The following is a 23,176-nucleotide window of genomic DNA, read 5'->3' on the forward strand; positions in this document are numbered from 1 at the left end:
CTCCCCCATCATTCTATTCATCAAATATGTTCTTTCAGTTTGATTTGAATTCCAGTTGTATCTAAGTAGAACTTTGCATTCCATTGATATATATGGGTAAAATCGGAGGAGCCATATCTCACTCCAGTTGTATAAGTTCATCGAGATCTAGTTCACTGTTGTATTGATTCTGTCTCCTGTGTGTTTGATTTCCTTAAAGATCTTTGTTTCATCAACAAATGGGAAAACATCAGATGTGACACTCTGGTAGGTCATTCATGAAGATGACTATTAATGATAAAATGAGTGAAAACAAAGGAATGAAAGATATGAATGATACAATACTAGTCTACAGGGCTTTTAGAAATTCTAAGCATAGGAAGTACTTCAGAAACTTTCAGAGATGAACTCTTTTTGAGGTGAGGAGTTTCGGGGGCTGCCTATGGATGACCAGGCGGGCCTATTCCCCCAGAAGCTTCTGGATTTTAACTGATTTTGACCCAATCTAAAAGAAATGTTATATTCAGGACTCTCAATATAACAAGAAATATATTTTACCACTTATTCACTGGTGTCGAAATGTTATTTTTCCATGCTTTTCATGTCTTTACATGCACATGTTTAGTTATGTACAACATGTCTTCATAGTCAATATGTTTAGCATGTAATACATATAAGAATATGTCAGCAGGTCAACTGCAGTTCATGACATCATGTTCAAATAAGAATGTGAATAAAGAGAACGAAATATGCACCTTTTGCCTCCTTGTACTTAACCATGTTCTAGATGTTACACAAAGACCAGTTTGGGATCATATCTCGAGTCCCTACCAAATTTCCAGTTGTTATTAGATTTTTGTTTCAGGGCTGATTTAAAAATGTTTGAAGCTGATTCAGAACTAGTAGGTAAGGCCAAACATTGTCAACTTTGGAACTCTAGACTGACAATTGTCAGAATGACAAAGTTTGCATTTGTCCATTTCATAAGAAAGTGTCAAGCCAAGCGCCAGAAAGATAAAAGGCAACATGGTAAATTTTGAAGGTGTATTTATGCAATTTTCTCAGTACTTTAAAGGAAATTGTTTTGTTATCAAGTCTGATGACTTCAAAGTAATATCAAAAGACTGTAATTGAAATTCAATATTTCATGTGGGAAATATAGTTGCACAGGTGAGTGATGTGGCCCATGGACCTCTTGTTTCACTTTAAGTTTGACATTTTGCTAGGAATATGTCATTTTAATCAGTGAGAGGCTCATCAGTTGTCCAGAGTGATCAATTACATTTAACATGAAGATTAAATGCCATTATCTCCTACTTGCACAGAATTTTGTAATTTCAGTTGCCAAGAAAAGTTGTGGCAGAGAAAAGTTCCCGCATCTTAGAGAGACAAGCCTTGGAGATGCAGAAGAAAAATAAAAGTTACCAACTTGTGGACAGTGATAGTGATTATGATTCAAATATTGTCCCATCCAAGGTAAGATAAAGAATAGCCAAAAGATTTTATTTCTTTAATTGTTTTGATTATACTTGTTTAAGGGAGGTCATGAAGATAGCCATTTTCTCTGGCACAACTGATATCAATCATAACAGTATGCGAAATACAATATTACATTGGACCATCCAACCAGACCACTGCATAATACTATTAGGACTGATATTTTGCCCTGGGCTCCCATCAGGTCACACACACATTTTGAATGTAATTTGAATTTCTGAAAAATGACTTCAATATCTTATAGCCAGACATAAAACACTTTGCAATATTTGTAAACACACAGGGCCTTCTTCAAGGACACATATCGTGTTTTCAAAGTATACAAAATTATATGCATTTTGTCTTCCTTATGCTTATAGAAATTAATTGTAATAGTTCGTTCGCTGAAGTATTGCGATAATTAGCCACAATACGGACTTAAATCTAAGCCCCGATTTCAAAAAGCCTAGTTAATTAGATAGGTAGTCACGTGGTACAGTGACGTCATATGCGACCTTCGTCGATCAACTTGTTGTAAAAGTAGTGTTAGATATTTTTAAAAACTCAGGATTTAGGGGCCTAATAAATTTACCATGGATAACATTTATTTCGATGTTAACAAATTTCCCGAGTCTTATATCTTTTAGCCACCAGTGCATACAAATAGCGGCCCAAATGTAGCGAGGAAAGCGAGTATGAAATCTGCGAGTAAATAATGTTTACATGGGATCACTGTCTAAACAGAATATGGTAATGTCATTTCTGTAAACAACTGTAATTAGCGTTGTTGCTTTTTGAAAATAAACAGTGCAATTATTATTAAATTTATTTTGGAGAAGTTAGATAGATCTAAATTATGATACGATTATGTATCATTGACAACTAGGCCTACTGTCACGGGTGCATTTCGAAAAAATAAAAAAAAATAATGAAAATTATCAAACTTATGGTGAAAATCCCAATACCCTTAAATTATTTTATTCAAGCAATTTTATTAATCATTTTTGTTGTTATCTACACGTTGTTACTTAGGAAGTGGGAGCGCGGCGTGCTAGTACGTTGTTGTAAACACGTACGTGTTCCTTTAAAAAAAATGGAAGCATTATAATTCAATTCAAAGTTGGAAAATATCATATTTTATTATTTATAATTGAAAGTTCAATTATCTTTCATCTTCAAATTTCTTTTTTAAAACTACCATTTGGTAGAGTTCTGCCTATATGGTGTTACAAGGTGAAGGTCAGTTGATGCGAGTGTGTATTGAATTTGAGAGCAGAACGGAAAGCATAAGCCGTAGGCCTATATGTAACAGTGGGTAGCTTCGATAGAACCATTTTCTCGCAGTTTATCTACGTCTTTGTTCAAGTGCTTGTTTAAAAAAGTACAGGGACAAATTCTACTGGGTTTTTTATGGCAAAGTCGTTGTGCCGACAAAAAATATTCACGTCTTGTCCCTCATACCTTCCTTCGAAAATTGAAAAAAACACAGTCCAAAGCCTCTCTACTGACAGCAAGTACACCCTTAAACGGCACAAAACACCCTAATGCAGTGTTATTTACAAGCCGTTAATGTGATAATTGTTTGTTTGTCAATTAAATCTAATCTGTTTATGAAATGGCTAACAACTGTTTTCAAATCTTCTCGCTCGAGGTCGCATATGACGTCACAGATAATGGCGCGTAAAATATCGAAGAAAATATGCATATCGCAAGATTTGAATTTCATCGCTTTCAAACTCGAAAACTACGCAAACTGTTTCATTTAAAACACATGTAAAGTAGTTTTAGGCATGAAATGAATTAATTTTGCTGAAAAAATTAAAAAGTTTAAAAACATGCGATGTGTCCTTTCAAGTTCTTGAGCTTAGTCACCCCCAACCACCACCACCTCCACATCATGCAGACCTTGTACCATATTTTCCTGATTGGATCCACACTTTCCCTTCTGATTGTTATGTTTTTATGACAAGAGCCATGTTTTATGACCTTTGACCCACTTATCAAAGTTTTAAAAACTGTCTGACCCTAGTGACAATGTCTTGGTCATTTCAATGGTGCTATGTTTAATTACCTTGTGGCTTTGACATTGTCTTTTTTATGCCTCCCCCCCCCCCCCCCCCCCCCCTGCAAAGAAGAGGGTCATATTGCTTTGCACCTGTCCATCAGTTGGTAGACCACATGTTGTCCACTCAATATCTTGAGAACCATTCACTTGATCATAATGATATTTCATATATGGATTGGTTATGAGTAGAAGAGAACCCCTATTGTTTTTCAGATCAAAAGGTCTAGGGTCAATCTACTTTGGACATAGGAAGACATTGTCTGCTCAATATTTTGAGAACCCTTTGCTTGACAGACATCAAACTTGGTACACTGGTATATCCTAAGGAGTAGATGACCCCTATTGATTTTGATATCACATGGTCAAGGGTCAAACTGGACATAGGAATATACTGACTAATCAGTGTCTAGAGCACCTTGTGCTCTATAGGCATCAAACTTGGTACACTGGTACATCTTCAGGAGAAGATTACCCCTATTGATTTTGAGGTCACATGATCAAAGGTCAAGGGTCAAACTGGATATAGGAATATACTGTCCGCTCAATATCTTGAAAACCCTTTGCTTGACAGACATCAAACTTGGTACACTGGTACATGTTCAGGAGAAGATGACCCCTATTGATTTTGAGGTCACATGGTCATGGGTTAAACTGGACATAGTAATATGTATACGGTGTGACCGTTGAGACGAGCAAAGACCCATGACATCTTACAACACGACTTTAGGCATTTCATTTAACGCGGGAAATATAACGCGGTTGATGTAAACAGTGCATTTTGACGTCATCATTAGCTGCAATAATTTTTTTTCTTTCAAACCAAACAATTATCCACAACAAAACGTACGAAGGTATGGGAAAGCTTGTTTGGAATTTAAAATCATTTGTGGTACTTTCCAAACTATTTATTTGTTTTATCTATGGGGTTGTCAATGAAATATACCACAGTGACAGCGACATTTTTCCGGAGGCATTATGGGTAGTCCCCATCATTTTTCAGCTGATGAAGAGCAAACCACGTGACTCAATTGCGTAATCATTGGAGCGAGCTCATTGCATTGCTTTGCGACGCGAGCTTTGCTCGCTAATATATTGGCTCCTATATATTAAGAATTAGTTGCATGATTGACACCAAACTTGGTACACTGGTACAGCATAAGGAGCAGATGACCCCTATTGATTTTTGGGTCATTTGGTCAATCCACTCCTGACATGGGAAGATATTGTCTGCTCAATATTTTGAATTGGTGATACTACTATCTATTAAATGATGCATGTGTATTTAACCCTTTTCAATTTTGCACCATGGGGTACATATATGTTTTACAAACATCTTTTGTTTACTTATTTAAATAAATTATGATATCAGTGTAGGTCAAGTTCTCAATGTAATAGAAACTTCCATTCATGTTCTGTTGTTTGGGATGTTCCACAAAAACATCTTGGTTTCTATTTCAGAGGTCAAAATCTGATAGGAAGAAACAGTACAGGAAAAAGCAAGATTCCTCATCAGAGGACAGCAGTGAGGAGCAAAAGTAAGTGTTAGTTATAATTAATGTGTGCATGTAAATTACAAGAAGATATGTTTTTAATTAGTCATGTGATGTGAAAGATTAAACATCATATTTCCCAGAAATGAATATCATATCCCACCTCTGTAAACTCTCCACTATTTCTCTTTTGATTCTTCGTTGTTGAATATTTTGTATAGCATTATGATATCATATGCTCAAAAATGAGAAAAATTGCAGTTTCGCAACCTACCAATATCAGATACATTACGCACTCTACTTCAACTTTACCGAAATTTTGCTTTTGACTTTCAATGTCTTGAACATTCTTTAAAATGTCATGGAAGCATGATGTTAAGGCCAAAATAAAAAAAATATGTTTGTTTCAGGTCGCCCGACCGACCATAAATATATCCACCAACCCTATTAATTTTTTTCAATTTTCCGATTTCAATTTATCGATGTACGAACTATTACCCGAAATGCTAAGACATTTATTGTAAATGTATACATATATATATCAAAACTCAATCACATACTGTGTATTTTGTCAATTAAACATTGTGATCTGAACCCATTTTTTATCTATTAAACACATTGTATAACAACTTTAACTATCAAATTTTCATTGATTTGAAGGCACATATTTATTTATTTTTTTAAAATTTAAACAAAATAAAAAAAACCTACCTACCGACCCTTTTTTAAAATCAGAGGTGACCTGAAACAAACATATTTTTTTTATTGGCCTAAAGTACATTTTTACTTGTCAAATAAAAAAAATTCCTTCATTGTGGTTTCCATTCTCTAGTCTAGATCAGGATGATGACAGAGATGAAACAGATGTTGATTCAGAGGAAGAAATGGAAAAACAAAGACAACAGGATTTAGAAGAGAGAGACAAGTTTGCTGAACGTTTAAAGGAGAAAGATAAGGAGAAACAGAGATCTGTCATGTCCAAGTCAGAGAAGAAAGTGAGCTTTTGTAAATCTTATTTTGTAGCAATTTATGGTCAATGAATACAATTTTAAATACCACATTCAAAGTTAGCAGAAAGTATTCTTTGGTTGGGGGGGGGGGATTTGAATTTATTTGTAAATTGTAAAAATAGTACAGTAGGCCCTGGAACATTTAAAAATCTTTTAAGAATCATGGTGTCAGAAATGACAAAACTAAAATGCTAGTTTCCCTGTCTAGTGTAAAATAGCTACAGTATGTAAGCAACCTCATGTAGCTACAGTATGTAAGCAACCTCATGTAGTGTTGTGTCAAAATCAGAAATAGTCAGATATCTTGAAAATGGTTGATATCCCCACCCCCCAAATTATATATTCTCTAGTTGCTCATGTCAAAATGCATTGATTAGTTGGTTTGAAAAGGGGGGGGGGGGGGGGGGGGGGGAGGGGGGGCATCCCCACCCCCATCATTTTATAAATGAAATGATCAAATATTTTGAAAACAGTTGAAATCCCTTCCACGAAATCATGTATATTTTCTTGTTGCTTATGTCAAAATGTATTGTGTTACAAAAGTACCCCATGTTCAACCTCACTCCCTTTATCTCATAAACTCATATGTAACCTTTCTGAAATAGACTAGACCAGTTTAAAATCAAACAGTTGTTTCACAAGGAACGAGGTTTATTTCTCCATTTTATTACTGATATTATGTCTTGTTTGGTGAGACTTTATAATCAACAGATTATAATTACATCTTGTTATATGGATTGTGCATTAATTCAGGCATACGAGGAAGCAAGGAAAAGGCTAGAAATGGAGGCAAAGGACAGAAGGAAGATCATCCCAGAATTAAGGAAGAAATCTAGGAGGGATTATTTGAAAAAGAGAAACGTGGACAAACTAGATGACCTCGAAGCAGAGCTGATGGATGAGGATTATCTATTTGGGGAAATGGAGTAAGGGTTAATATGATATATGATAATTATGCCCCCCTTCAAGAGGGGCATATTGCTTTGCACCTATCGATGGTCTGTCGATCAGTAGACCACATGTTGTTTGCTCAGTATCTCGAGAACCATTCTCTTGATTGAAATGATATTTCATATGTGGGTTGGTTATGAGTAGAAGAGGACTCTTATTGATATTCAGGTCAAAAGGTGAAAGGTCAGGGGCCAATCCACTCTGGACTTAGGAAGACACTTTCCGCCCAATATCTCAAGAAACCTCTCCTTGACAGACATTAAACCTGGTTCACTGGTACATCGTAAGGAGTAGATGACCCCTATTGATTTTGAGATCACGTGGTCAAAGATCAAGGTTCAATCTGCTCTGGACATAGGAAATTACTGTCTGCTCAATATCTTGAGAACCCTTTGCGTGACTAACATCGAACTTGATACACTAGTACATGATAAGGAGTAGATGACCTCTATTGATTTTTGGTTCACATGGTCAAAGGTCAAGGGTAAAACTGGACATCATAATATATTGTCTCCTTTTATCTAAAAAATCATTTTCTTGATTGACACCAAACTTGGTTCACTGGTACATCCTACAAGTAGAAGACCCTATTGATTTTGAGATCACATGGTCAAAGGCGAAGGGTCAATCGACTCTGGACATAGGAAGATAATGTCAGCTCAATATCTTGAATTGGTTTGGCACTACTATCAATTAAATGATGCATGTGTATAACCATTTTCAATTTTGCACCACAATATATGTTTTACAAATGTTTCTTGTTGAAGTTGTGTGCTTTAGGTTGTGGTTTATTTATGTAATTTCTTTTTTTATTTTCGAGCTAGAATCTTTTTATGCCCTGGGATCAAAGACTGGGGCATATAGCTTTTAGTCTGCCTTTACTTGTCTAATAGTAACTCTGCAACTTTAATCTTTGCAAAAACTTTTGAAATGTAAGATACAGAGGTGACATATTTGCACCATGGGTAGATATAATGAAAAGCTCAGCTATGACTGAGAAGGATTTAGATTTAAACGTAGATGTTCATATTTGCACCATGGGTTTGTATAATGAAATCTTGTCTGTCAGAGATTGTCTATAGGCTCAAAGGGAGTGGCCTCTCTCTGATCAATTACAACTGGTTACAACTGAATTTACATATCTTTGGGTCTTAAACTACTGCTATACCTTTGCAAGAGTTTTTTAGCCAAGTTGCGTAGCAAATCTCGGCTTTTAAATTGGTGAAGAATGGCATCCAGTCGGGCGGACTGGCGTCCGGGCGGGCAGCGTCCACAATTAGCTTCTCCAGTCTCTAACTTTCATACTTTTTGGTGCATCTTTATGAGACTTACATAACATGATCACATCTAAAAGAGGAAGGTTCCTATATATTTTGAGGTTAAAGGTCAAGGTCACTTTGTCACTAAATGCCAGAGATTTGAGCTTGTCCGGTCTCTAACTTTCATACTACTTGGTGTGTCTTTGTCAGACTTCCATATTTTGATCACATCCAAAAGAGGAAGGTTCCTATTTATTTTGAGGTCAAAAGGTCAAAGGTCAAGGTCTCTTTTTCACTATATACTGTAGATTTGAGCTTGCCTCTAGCTTTTATACATGTACTGGCTGGTGCATGTTTATCAGACTTCAAATCCTGATGACATTCAAGATTCATGTTGCTTTTGAAATCCAAAGGCCAAAGGTCAAGGCCATTATCACACTAAATACCTATTGCGGCCATTCAAATCTTCATACTTATAAACTATATTAAATTGTGCATGTTTTTACTTCGTGAATGCAAGCGTGCATAATTTTCCAAACTGCAACTCGGCTATACGCATCTTTGATGCGTTTTAGCGATTTTTCTATTTAATTTTTCAATATACATGTATTTAGAATAATCTTTTAAATTCCTTATGCATATACTGTATTCTGAATGCACATATCATTGCATCCCTTTCGACCACCACCTGAGTACCTTCACACACATTTTGCCTGCTCTGCAGCTGTATTTGAATAACTTATTTTGTATTTTAAAAAAATAGACTAGACTTATCTTGAAATTTTAAGAAAATGACTTGAAATTCAACTTGTCTTGTCTTGAAAGTTCAATTTGTTATTGATAATTCAAGAACTCAAAATGATATCTTGTACACTCTATTCAAACAGCATACACAAGTTTTTGATTACCCATTATCATGATGTAACTGCAGTTTACTGATGTTAGTTGATATTAATTGAGCTCTCATCTGCAGTGAAGATCATTGTTCAACATACCTAAAATCAGAAAACACTTAATGTTGAACAATGAGCATTCAATTATAAATCAATGAAAAAATTTCTCAAAGATATGGGGCAACAGTCACGTCAACGCTCTGACACAGAGTCGTTGGATTACGTTTAATATTATTTTGCACATATAAAATTATCAGGAATTGGGGAAAATATTTTATGATAATTTTTTATGTTTGAAAATTCAGACTTGTATTGATGAAAAATTGTGTAGCCTAGATAGATTCAAAATACAATATGGAGTTGGTCTGGTCTGGTGACCATTAATGACTAAATCATTACTAGTCATCATTATAAATTATTAATAGTGTGTCAGTAGTTATTGCATCGTTATCAAATACGTAAATAATTCATGATGAATGACTCCTTGGTCAGGGATTCAGGCCTTCGGGTCATATAGGGCTAGATGGATCATGTATTGAAAACGTATTGATTCTTTGGGGGGAAAAATCTTCACATGTGCAAAGAATCAACATTTTTAGGAAAGGGGTTCATGTAACATAGCATTGAAATGGTCTGTAAACGACTAAGAGTGAGATGGGCCACCAAGTGCAAAAACTATTTCTTAGAACCACGACATATCATTGGTAAGATCTTGAAGAGTAGAATTAGAAAATGGTTACCTAAGGGGTAGGATATGATAGGGAGGCTGAGTCATTGAGTGCAAACAATCAAAGTATGATTGGAGAGGTCCTGAGGGATATTTCAAATACGGTCCCTTCCAGGTCTAGGTATAATCACAGAGTGCATTATGAAAGTCTTAATGATTGTACTTGTCATCACAAAAAAAAAATTCAGGTAAAAGATGAATGACCAGCTTGTTGAAACAATTAACACTCCAATTTCTCATTGTGTGATTCTCATGTGAACATTAAGCTCATGGACATTTTGCTTTTAAGGAATGATGAATTGTTAACAGAATAATTATGAAGTTAAAATCACGACTTTTTTATGCCCTTTATTGAAAAGGGGGCAGGTAGGTTTGCATCTGTCGATTTGTCGGTATGTCAGTCTGTAGACCAAGCGTTGTCCACTCAATATCTTAAAAACAGACATCAAACTTGTTATCCTAGTTTCCCTAAAGAATAGATGACCTCTATAGATTTTGAGGTCACAAGGTCATGGGTCAAACCACTCTGGACATAGGTAGATTTTGTCCATTCAATATTTTCTGAACCCCTTGCTTGACAGACATCAAACTTGGTACACTAGTTTCTCCTACAGAGTAGATGCCCATATTAATTTTGAGGTCACAAGGTCAAAGGTCTTAACTCAAATCACTGTTTATTTGAAAATGTCTGCTTAGTATCTTGGAAACTCTTATATTGTTTTGTAAAATTTTCATGTTCTTTGGAAAGAACTTAGCAAGAAAATACAGTAGAATTTAGTATTGTGGTTGCCTTTGACTAGTAGATAACCCAAATGTTTCACTACCGTTGCAGACATTCTAAATCTAAACCTGATTCTTTTCAATATTGCCACATGGGTGCGTATATCTTTCTAAAGCATTTCTTGTTTCAATTTCTTTTGCGAAGTGGCTGATGCAGCATAGCCATTGATCTAAATCCATGATAGCTTCTACTGTATCAGCCACTTCTCTGAAAGAGAGTATCGCCTATGTGCAGGTTGGGGTGTACACTCCTCTATTTATTTAAGGTTGCTTCAATTTGTAATGAAATAAAGTACTAATCGATGTATTATACTGTACCCAGGCTTACAGAAAAAGAGAAAAGAGAACGAGATTATAAGAAGACCGTCCTCAAACTGGCAAAAGATCACCACAAAGCCCGTGAGGTTGAAAAGGTGAATCGGTATTACATGCCAAAGGATGATGTCAAAGTGTCTGAAAAATATGAAGAGGATTTCACAGAGAAAGGTCCCAATTATGAACAAAAACGCTGGGAAGAGGAACACGTTGGTGCAGCCATCATGAAGTATGTAAAGTTTCATAGAAATAATTTGATAATGCAAGTATTTGGTACCTTTGACAAAGTCTTCTACATGTATTTTACCAAATTTGAAAAAAGATTCTTTTGTAGGAAAAACTTTTCAACTGTCTGTATATTAGAATATGATTATGTATATCAAAACAGGTTTGGAGCTCGAGATGCTAAATCCAAAAGTAAGCAGAAGGATTATGACTTCATTATGGATGAAGAAATTGAATTTGTACAAGTTTTACAGATGCCAGGGACAGGAAAAAATAAGGTTTGTGTTTTTATGTAGACTTTGTAATGTAGCTTGTAGCTTTTATTAAAAATCATTGGTGTACCAGTATACCTGCAAATACCATAACTTTGTCACGCAGTATTTTAAGTCATTATGTGTTCCTGCATTGTTCTATAAGTTGCCTCTGGGTCAGACTCGAGGGTAAAACTATATGGATCTTATAGTGAAAATACATTTATAGATGTTTAAAAATCCGCTTTCGTACTCCTGAACATCTAGGAAACAATGTGAATGCTTCTGTATGTTGAGCATGGCGACCTCTATCAAAACCGTGAAACTCGTGGTCCCTGAATTAGAGGTTTATGCTCCAGGGCAGTGGTATATAAATCGTACAGTGAAAATGCACCAGATGTTAAAATTCTTTACTTAATATCAAACACAAAGAGTGGATGCTTAGTTAAAATGAGCATAAAAGCCTATCAGTATTATAATACTCCTAACCGAAGAAATTGGTTACTACATGTACCTTAAAATACTGATATTAAGGTGCTGGAAGATATTTCAAATTTAGAGACATGAAGAATTCTAGTTGTAACTATTGAACAAAGTATTAAAATTAGTTTTTTTTCTGTTTTCCAAACTATCCACAGGATGAACCAGAATTGACAGATGCCCAAAGAAAGAAAATGACAATAGAGGAAACACAGAAAAGTCTGCCAGTGTATCCGTTCAAACAGGACTTAATTGATGCTATAAATGAGCACCAGGTCCTCATCATAGAGGGGGAGACAGGGTCAGGAAAAACTACTCAGATTCCCCAGTATCTACATCATGCTGTAAGTACTGGCAACCATCATGTCTATCACAAAAAAATCTCAACATTTACAAGGTTGGTTTAGGAAGCTCACTGATGTTCTCTCTCTGTCTATCTAATTATCGCCTTTGTATTAATTGTGTGCTTTACCTGATGGAAATTTTGCTCATTTTGAGATATTGACAAATGATTTATAAAGTGTCTTAATATCCACTTGGTCAAATTTCTAATATTTCATTGCAGATGTAGAGTTTAGATAATGTAGATGAAATCGCATAAGAATTTGTGCTTGTACATAATTGACATGCAGTGAATAAGCACTGTAATGGCCTACATTTTTCACAATTTCCTTCAAGTGATTGCCCCTGAATATAGGAGGCTTACAGTACATTGTGGTTCTCAATTCATGATATCAATACTAAGGATACATTCGTGCATGCTCATCCATCCATTGTGCTCTATTTGCCCTCTGAAATCAGCATATTTTTAGCATGGTAGACTTAGTATAGAGAGTCAGAAATCCAGATTGTGGGATTAGTGCCATATCAATAAGTATACATTGTTTTGATTAGTATCTCCTCAAAATCATTTTTTTCTCTATTTGTAGGGATTTACAAAAAATGACATGAAAATTGGCTGTACTCAACCACGGCGTGTAGCAGCCATGTCTGTCGCAGCCAGAGTCGCTGAAGAGATGGGCTTTAAGCTTGGCAATGAGGTAGGCATTATTTATATGTAGCCACACCAACTTTTATCCAATGATGTCTGACAGAATCTCAGGGAAAGGGAGCCCATTACTATTACAGCCACAGATATTTCAATGGATAAAAACAGTACTGTGTGTTAAGAACTGTAATTCATTGGTATGATAAATTACTTGTTGTCTAATATGAAGCTGTGGTTGATTCTGTGGCTTTTGTAGATTGTTGTATCCAAAAAAGGTGTATTTCAAGTGTTCGTGGAAGCTATTGTCGGTTTTAAGAATGTTGTGTAATTTCATCTTTGGTTCAATTAAATACTTTGAATTCATCATCTCTGTGGCTTCCATGAAGTAGGATATTGCTGGCAGGTTTGAACTTTGACATAGTGCCTTGAGTGATTTGATATATCCTGACATCAGAAATTTAAAGTGAGAATACAGTGTCCTTACTGCAGCCAGTTATTTGTAAAACTGGACATCAAACTAAATATAGTTACCGGTACTTTACATTTGAGAAGAAATAAGCAGTCCTGTGTTTCAGGGCATGGGATTTCATATTAGTTCAGCGTTTTCATATGCCTCTTTGACTGCAGTTAGTTGCTCATCGAATTCCATGTTTGCATACCTGCTTGTTAGCTCACCTGAGCTGAAAGCTCAAGTGAGCTTTTCTGATGGCCTTTTGTCTGTCATCTCTCCATCCATCTGTAAACTTTTAACATTTTTGACTTCTTCTCCAGAACCACAGGGCCAATTTCAACCAAACTTGGCAAAAAGCATCCTTGGGTAAAGGGCTTTCAAGTTTGTTCAAATGAAGGGCCATGCCTCCTTCAAAGGGGAGATAATCACAAAAATGCAAAAATAGGGTGAAGTCATTAAAAGATCTTCTAAAAGAAATACTGAGCCAGAAAAGCTGAAATTTACATGAAAGCTTCCTGACACAGTGCAGATTCAAGTTTGTTAAAATTATGACCCTCGGCCTTAGGATGGGGCCACAATAGGGGATCAAAGTTTTACATACAAATATATAGCGAAAATCTTTAAAAATCTTCTCAAGAACCATAGAGCCAAAGAAGGTTACATTTACATGAAAGGTTCCTGACATAGTGCAGATTCAAATTTGTAAAAATCATGGCCCCCAGGGATAGGTTAGGGCCACAATAGGGGATCAAAGTTTTACATGCAAATATATTGGGAAAATCTTTAAATATGGGCCAAGGTGACTCAGGTGAGTGATGTGGCCCATGGGCTTCTTGTTACATTAAGTAAACAAATTCAATTTTGTTTTAGAATTGCTAAGAAATCGTTTAGTTTCCTTGTTCATTGTGACTTCTAAAAACATATTTGCAATTTTTTGTTGGATAGTTTTTATGCAAGTTGCCTATATTAGATTTATTTACCTGCATTTAGTGTTTTGGTTACAGTTGAAGTAATCATTTCAATATATAAACATTTTGGTCCATGATACATGTAACAATAATGTTGCTCTTGTCAACTCCTTAAATATCTAGTTCTTGATTACTTTTTAGAGAAGGTAATGCTTCTCTTTTGGCTTTAGATAGGTTATCAGGGTGGTTTTGAACAGGCACAAGGGACAATTCTAGTTTCATTTTGTCCGTAAGGTATACTTTTCAAGAGCATTGCAAGAAAGTGGAGGTGTAATACCCAATGATATTCTGCAGGGATGTATTTTAGCAGTAATTTTAGCATTTCATGTCAAATTGTTATTTGCTTTTGAGTTTCCATACAAATTCATTAAAATCTTCACAAGTAGTTTTTTTTTTTTGGCTGTGGTAGATCGAGGGGTTGAAATGAGATCAAGCTAACAAAGTAAGTTCATTATGTCTGAGGTTGTATTGAGGTAAGATTAATACATGCACACTGAGTACTATGCCTTCTGTCTACAATAACTGCAGGTGAGCGTGTAGTCTGTGTTCTGTGTTTGTGTCTAAATACTGTGGAATCATCATTGTTCGTGGGGGATTGATGTTCGTGGATTTCGTGGGTCACTCTTACCCACGAATTTACGTGTCCTCGAACATTTTTTTAAACCAAGTGTAATTATCTCTCCTTGTGACATTGAAATTACTTCCCCACGAACCAGCAAAATTTTACTTACCTATGAATATTGACCCCCACGAATTAAAAAGATTCTACAGTAATTGGGAAGTTAACTGCTCAGCATTGTGATCAGGTGCTAGTTTATATGGAGCCTATGGTCAATCCTAGATAAGCATTTCTTACCATGTGGATAAACTCCAGTTGCAGTTGTCTGTTTGTCATGTACACAGATGCTAGTGAAGATGTCTGATTCTATGAAGTTTATCATATAACCTTACAGGTCGGCTACAGCATCAGATTTGAGGACTGTACATCTGAGAGAACCATGATTAAGTACATGACAGATGGTATGCTTCTTCGTGAATTTTTAGGAGAACCAGATCTGGCAAGCTATAGGTATGTTATGTTTGTGATGATAGTAGGCATGCCAGTAATATTAAAAGAAAACAACAATGTATTGATTGGTCCTGTGAGTTTTCAAAGATTTAACAATTTTGAAAATGCATATGACAAAAATGATTCGACTATGTTATAGTTTTTACAGTATTACAGAACACATCATTTTAACCAATATATATATATATATATATATATATATAGGTAAAAAATTAAAAAAAAGATACACGAAGACGTTTAGTAAAGCTTATATATAATATATATATATATATATATATATATATGTATTATATATATATATATATCTATTATATATATAAATATATACAGTAAAATATCTGTATCTCGAATATGGTTTATCTCGAATACCCCGCTTGAGTCGAAGTCGACTGCCGGTCCCGGCCATTTTCCCTATATAAATGTTTAAAAAAACTTCTGATATTTCGAACACGGTAATCTCGAATACTCCGCTTATGTCAAAGTATTTTCAAGGTCCCATACCCTAAATTCACCTGGTTTATCTCGAAGTGCTGTCAATTTTCCGCTCTGCTTACCATATCTGGCGTCGTTAAGTCACACATTCACACCCGCGGCTTCATCAATTATAATTAATGACCGCTAATCCACGCTCGCCTTTTCCGAGTAGACCCAGGTCGCAATAAATGGTTCAACAGCTTGGGTGATTAGTGAAGCCTTCCAACATTACGGCTAAAGTTCACCGCCAATTATGAACTAACACACCCGATAATTCCAGGGATGGTGTTTTGAATGACACACGCTCTATCATTAACATGTGGGTTAGATAAACGCACAAAATCGTCGAAGTATGCTTGAAGGTAATGCTCTTAATAACGATAATGCATTTAATAATACACACTTCATCATTAAAACTAGTGCAGAGAAAACACGAAAATTTATTTAATAAACATTTAAAAGTGTTTTTTTATAAATCCGTCTTTTTTGTTTCTTACGTGATAGGTTCTTTCATTACAACGCAATAACTACATCCCAGTCGAGCCTGGATATCAGTAAACTTAAAGTAAGCATACAGGCACGATCATCTTAATTTTGAAACACATTGTGAATTCAATTGGATGTTTATATATATTAAAAAAACGAAATGTTTGTCTTTGAAATTCCACAATATTAATTTATCAACTTGTATTAAACTATAAGAAACGGCAAAGGGTTTTTGTTTATAATGCAAATCCCATACTATACTATACATCAAATATCCTCCTTCAAAAAATATATCCAAGATCGACTTTGGATATCTCGAACCCCCGGATATCTCGAAGTTTTTTTGAGGTCCCTCGGACTTCGAGATAGAGATATTTTACTGTGTGTATATATATATATGAAAAAGCATGAAAACCCAGCAACACCCTACTTTCTTAGTGTTTTTATACCCCCTGCAACAAGTTGTGGGCGGGTATACTGGAATCGGGTTGTCCGTCCGTCTGTAGACGCAATGGTTTCCGGGCTCTAAAGCATTATCCTTTCCACCTACCATCACCATATCATATATATGGACTACCCATGGGATGAAGATGTTCCCTATCGATTTTGGGGTCCAAAGGTCAAGCGCACTGGACATCGAAGTAGCAATATGGTTTCCGGGCTCTAAAGCATTATCCTTACCACCTACCGTCACCATATCATACATATGGACTACCCATGGGATGAAGATGTTCCCTATCGATTTTGGGGTCAAAAGGTCAAAGGTCAAGCGCACTGGACATCGAAGTAGCAATATGGTTTCCGGGCTCTAAAGCGTTATCCTTACCACCTACCGTCACCATATCATACATATGGACTACCCATGGGATGAAGATGTTCCCTATCGATTTTGGGGTCAAAAGGTCAAAGGTCACGTGCACTGGACATCGAAATAGCAATATGGTTCGGTTTGTCATGCCATTTGTTTTTTACACTCCGAAAAGAGGTAGTTTATACCTATTACCAACACCCTTTGGGAGATTGGGGTAAGCGGGGGGTATTCTTAGTGAGCATTGCTCACAGTACCTCTTGTTGGATCTAAAAACTAAAAAGATACAAAGTCAGAAGTGAAATTTATAAAAGTTTATACAATAACCAATAGTGTCATGGCCTTTTCAGTGCTTTTATATTTATATATATATATATGTATGTATGTATGTATGTATGTGTATATGTATGTAATGTACAGGGATAATTTTATCATGTCATCAGTAAGTCAAAAGAACTTTAACCAGGCTTATAATTTTGGCAAATGACTACTTTGGGCTTCATTATAGTGTACATCTTCCATGTGACAATTATTTATAGCTTTAGATACCAAAATTAACTGATCCCCCCCCCCCAACACACACACATAATAACCCACCCCCAAAAAGACAAATGGATAACTATTCTTTGATTGTACTTGTTGTTATTGCTTTAATAGAATATTTAAATATCTACTAGTAGTTTGTCTTGTTATTCTTATAAACAGGCTGCATGTATTTTAGTGATAATTTTGAACAAAGTTACAGAGAGAACTTTTCTTGATATTTTCAGTGTGATGATCATTGATGAGGCCCATGAGAGAACTCTTCACACAGATGTTTTGTTTGGGTTGGTGAAGGACATATCTAGATTTAGACCAGATTTAAAGCTGCTCATTTCCAGTGCCACCCTGGATGCAGAAAAATTCTCTGAGGTAATGACCATTGAAACAGAAATCAAGACACCACAAATTACTATATTTTTGAAATTATGAAATCTTGCCTTTACATGAAGATCATGGTTTTACTTTAATGGCTCCTTTGAAGCATTACATAAAGAAACAGATGCATTCTTTTTTTCATATGAGAATTAGCTTCTTGCATAAAATAGGAAGAACATAAGTCATGGTTTAATCTAGTACTTCCAAAACACTTTGTTATTGTACAAGAATTGTATCATATTTTAAAACTGCTGTACAATATAAATTCCCTGTTGATATGCTTACAATATTATGTGACAGTTAAATTTCATCCACCACTGAATCTGGAAAGCCATGCAATATTTCTGAGAATCATGAGTTTTTCTAGTTCTTTGATGATGCGCCAATTTTCCGTATCCCTGGAAGAAGATTTCCTGTTGATATCTACTACACCAAGGCTCCGGAGGCAGACTACCTAGATGCTGCTGTAGTGTCAGTGTTACAGATTCATGTCACCCAGCCTCCTGGGGACATTCTGGTCTTTCTTACAGGCCAGGAGGAGATTGAGACTTCCAATGAAATGTTGCAGGTATGAATTTGCTCATGGCCAGTCTCAACAAGCATCATTGATACCGTTATACCCTGGAATTGGGGGAGGGGGGTTACTGGTCTGCAGACATGAGGTTAGGGTCAGCAAATAGGTCTGTCATCACCTTATTACAAGTGGAAAACGAATTTGCTCATATGTCAAATCTCAGGATGCTTATCCAACTCATAGCTCAGGTGCAGCGTCTAACCTACATTATGTGCTTCAGTGACCCTGGTTGAGAACAGCGTTTAGGTCTGTTCTCACCTGATGGCAAATGCAATACAACGACACCAGCTCACATGACACATCTCAGGACACTTTCATCTTATGGTCCGGATGTGCATCTGATGTACATTTTAACTCAGGTTATAAGGATAGCTTATTATGAGTGATATACAATGTATCAACAAACTTGACCCTACAGGTGCTCTTATTCAGTCTATGTCTATATCAGCTAATTGCAAGATTAACACAAAGCTGTCTTTATTTAAACCTGGCTATATCTGAAAAAAACTTTTATTTGAAAAACATATTATAATATTCAGATATAACAGTTTTTTCTAATATAGCCAGGCTTAGATATACCTCACGGGGGGGGGGGGGGGGGGGACACAAACTGTTAATTAGGACAGCTCTAGTTATCATTGTCTTAATTAACTCTGATGAAAAATGAAAAGCGTGTTTCAGTGGAGTGATGCTCTGTTGGTTTCTGGTAGAAGTACTGGTGTGGTTAGCCTGCATTGGCTCGGGGAAACACTTAAATATCAGCGCTACAGGTTCATTGAATTCATGTTTATACTAATGATACCACTCCATACACAGTGGAAACAAGGGACCCTTCTATTCCTCTACAGATTTCATTATTAGAATCAAAGTTCAATGACTTTATTTTGAATTTACAAGTGTTTTACTGTTTCTAGAGTTCTTTATTTTACCAGAAAAACGTGACAAACTTGATTCACTTTAATCTAAATCATACAGCGGATGAGAAAGGGAAGTTAATGGTAAAGCATTTGTGTATTCTAATGATATTGGATTGTCTAAGAGTATATGCAGTGCAGGCAATTACATATATAAACTCAAATAAGGAAGTGAAATGGTGATCTCATTTCAAGATAACAACCCCTTGACACTGTCTCCATGAGAGACTTCAACTGGCACTATAGGTCTTACTATCCTATCTAATTAAAATTAAATCTACTACGGATTCAAAACAGCTAATTTTAAGTAGATTGCTTGCAATCGTGACAATTTTTTTCTAAAAATAAATTCTGTGTAATAAATGAAGCGATTACAGTTGAATAATCATAGTGTGTATCCAAGTAAATTAGACAATGACTGACAAGTTTCCTTTTCTTTTTTCACTTCATAAAAAATTTGTTGACAATTTTAAAATTCCATAATATTCAACAGCCGATTTGATTTTTAAAACAATATTTATTCAAATAATATGATGGGATTGGGCAGCAGGATTCAACAGCTGATGCAAATGTTGCTGTGAAAGGAACAGAATTGCCTTCAGTTGAACAATGTCATTTTATATTTTAATTATTCATACTAGGGGGAAAAAGGGGGAAAAAACAGCAGTTATCAATTTCAACAATTATCAATTATGATTATTTCTGTCGTGAATTGACCAATAAAAAACAGATTATACTTTCCAAAACCATTAATCAAAGTCCACTAAGATATTTTGATGGGTAACTAAATTGTACACATCTGATTTTTTTTTTCCACTTACAAAGACCCCCCTCTCTCTCTCTCTCTCTCTCTCTCTCTCTTTCTCTCTCTCTCTCTCTCTCCAATCTTTGAAATTTTAAATCTATCAATCCTGACTGGAAGCTACATTTGACTCAGGTTGAGGTCCAAGTTGAAAGGAGGTAACTTTAGTAGGAACTTTACTTGATTGGCTGTTACTAAACTTACTTGAATCAATGAGAATATACATATACTATAGTTCCAGTTGAAGTCACCCCACAGTGAATGAAAAAGAGAAGAGTCGGAGACTCAAAAAGAAACTGGTCTATGCAATTACATAACATTCATCAATGAAATAAGACAAAACCTCAGTGTAGAACAATCAATTATAAAACACTGTAAACCACTTCATGCAATTATTGTAATGTGAATTGTCAAAAAAAGCTTAGCCAGGTGAAAACAAAAACTCAACAATATGAATAAAAACCCTGGAATTTCTTGTGAATTATCGTGCCTTGGGCTTCCCTGCCTTATTTTCCTGATTTCCCACCCCCTTTCATTTTACTATTGATACTATTTCTGTAAAATGGAAAACATTTTATCATTTTCCTACAGTAAACTAGTAATGTGATATCTTTGTACTATTTACTTAGGAAAGAACCAAGAAACTGGGAAGCAAAATCAAGGAGCTTCTCATCCTTCCTATATATGCCAATCTTCCATCGGACATGCAAGCCAAGATATTTGAACCTACCCCTCCTGGTGCAAGAAAGGTACTCCATAGTCATGGTATTCTACCATGGCAAAACGGAATTCATCTGTCAACATTGTACATCAGGGAACATTTGTTGAGAAATAAGATTGTAAACTACATGCAGTTCGCCAGAACCAACACCTATCAAATTATTCAATGGTGTCTAGAAATTAGGTGAAGCCACTTAGTTAATATGACAACTGCCAGATAATAAGTGGTGGTCACTAGTTGACTGCTACATAAATTAAGTGGCATCCACCAGTTAAATGAATATTCAATTTTTCAATTCAATTCTTTATTGGCACTAAAGCACATTATACATGTATAAGAATGTGTTGTTAGCCATACATAGATACACATATATATTGATACATTACAAAATATCAAACTGTTGAAAACTTATTTCTAACATTAAAACAGTCTCTGATGTATAGACAGGTTTGTTTTGTAGATACAAGGTTATGTGGATTTAGTAAACAAAATAAGGTATTAATATCTAGTAGTTTTGAATGCATTTTTCTAATATGTTCATACACAGGACAATCAAGTAAAAAATGTTTTTCATCTTCAACAATAGTTTGACAATGAAAACAAAATCTATTTTCTTTAGGAATGACAGGATTACAATATCGACCTGTTTCTACATACAATTTATGTGCACTTATTCTTAATTTGGTAAGATAAGAAACTAAATTCTTAGGAAGTGGAAGACATAAATATGGTTGGACTTCTAGTTTCATAACATCATGGTTGAATAATGTACTATAAAATGAGAGCTTACCACTTTGAGTGTTGTTAATATGTTGAAGTTCAGAAAAGAATTTATTTTCAAAGAATTTTTTAAGTTTAGGAATAAACATTTTACATTCAGTGTCAACGTTAACATTTAACATCTTTTGTATTGATTTTATACAAGTTTGCCAGCATATTATCATATACCCTAGCACCTACTGGCTTCTCATTTCTCAAAAAACAGTGACAATACATTATTCCTGATGTACCATCATACTTTGAAATTCAGGAATGAACTATTTGTTCATGTAATTGCAGGTAGTTTTGGCCACAAATATTGCCGAGACTTCTCTCACAATAGATGGAATCAAGTACGTAATTGATCCGGGATTCTGCAAACAGAACAGCTACAATGCCAGGACAGGAATGGAGTCGCTCATTGTCACTCCTATATCTAAGGTTTTGTTAATCGTTCATTGTCACACCTATATCTAAGGTTTTGTTAATCGCTCATTGTCACACCTATATCTAAGGTTTTGTTAATCGTTCATTGTCACACCTATATCTAAGGTTTTGTTAATCGCTCATTGTCACACCTATATCTAAGGTTTTGTTAATCGTTCATTGTCACACCTATATCTAAGGTTTTGTTAATCGCTCATTGTCACACCTATATCTAAGGTTTTGTTGAATCGCTCATTGTCACACCTATATCTAAGGTTTTGTTTAATTCAGTACTAGTCTCAGAGAATCAGGCAAAATGAAGAAAACGAAAGAGGTCCTCATTTTTTCACATAAATTTCAAAGTAGAGTTAAAACTAAAACATAGTCAAAACCAATCGCAAATTCTCAGGCCTTTCTGGCAAGTTGAAAAACAACCTCGAATGTATTTCATTAACCTCCATTTTTATATCAAAACAAAATGCAACAATAAAAGATTATCGATTGTCTTTTATTCAATAAATATTTACTAGAAATGATGAGATCTCCCCATAGTAAGTCTAAAATATGTTAATAATCACTAATTATTGACCCACACAATGGTTAGAGGTGTCCATTTTGTACAGAGTTTGTACTTTCAGTGAAGGTAATACATTCGAGGTGCTTTTTCAGAGCTTGCCGGAAAGACCCCGAGAAGTTGCAATAGTTTATTACACCAGCCTTTCATCTAAAAAATTCTCCTCTATCAAATGTATAAAAATGAAAGATTGACGATAAATGTAGGATCATGCATGTTTTGTGATAAGGATGTGATTTTATATTGATCTCTTGGTGAGGAGATAGGAAACACACAATGAAATGAGGTGGATAAAAATATTATGTAATACTCATTTCACATTTGAATATGGAAGCAAACTTGT

The 23,176-nt window shown here is 35.3% G+C and overlaps 1 protein-coding gene across 1 annotated transcript in view; it reads left to right on the forward strand.

The window, feature by feature from the left end:
- Positions 1-23,176, forward strand: part of LOC125681485 (pre-mRNA-splicing factor ATP-dependent RNA helicase DHX16-like) — a 34,401-nt gene that overhangs the window by 4,398 nt on the left and 6,827 nt on the right. The window contains exons 2-14 of the mRNA XM_048921619.2: positions 1,321-1,455; positions 4,979-5,055; positions 5,843-6,005; positions 6,774-6,946; positions 10,953-11,174; positions 11,334-11,448; positions 12,060-12,245; positions 12,831-12,941; positions 15,262-15,377; positions 17,916-18,057; positions 18,431-18,631; positions 20,983-21,102; positions 22,134-22,274. Coding sequence (XP_048777576.1) covers positions 1,321-1,455; positions 4,979-5,055; positions 5,843-6,005; positions 6,774-6,946; positions 10,953-11,174; positions 11,334-11,448; positions 12,060-12,245; positions 12,831-12,941; positions 15,262-15,377; positions 17,916-18,057; positions 18,431-18,631; positions 20,983-21,102; positions 22,134-22,274 — 1,902 coding nt within the window. The remainder of the gene's footprint in view (positions 1-1,320; positions 1,456-4,978; positions 5,056-5,842; positions 6,006-6,773; positions 6,947-10,952; positions 11,175-11,333; positions 11,449-12,059; positions 12,246-12,830; positions 12,942-15,261; positions 15,378-17,915; positions 18,058-18,430; positions 18,632-20,982; positions 21,103-22,133; positions 22,275-23,176) is intronic.

The sequence above is a fragment of the Ostrea edulis genome, chromosome 2 (genome assembly GCF_947568905.1).
Source record: "Ostrea edulis chromosome 2, xbOstEdul1.1, whole genome shotgun sequence".
In the NCBI taxonomy this organism is placed as follows: Eukaryota; Metazoa; Mollusca; class Bivalvia; order Ostreida; family Ostreidae; genus Ostrea; species Ostrea edulis.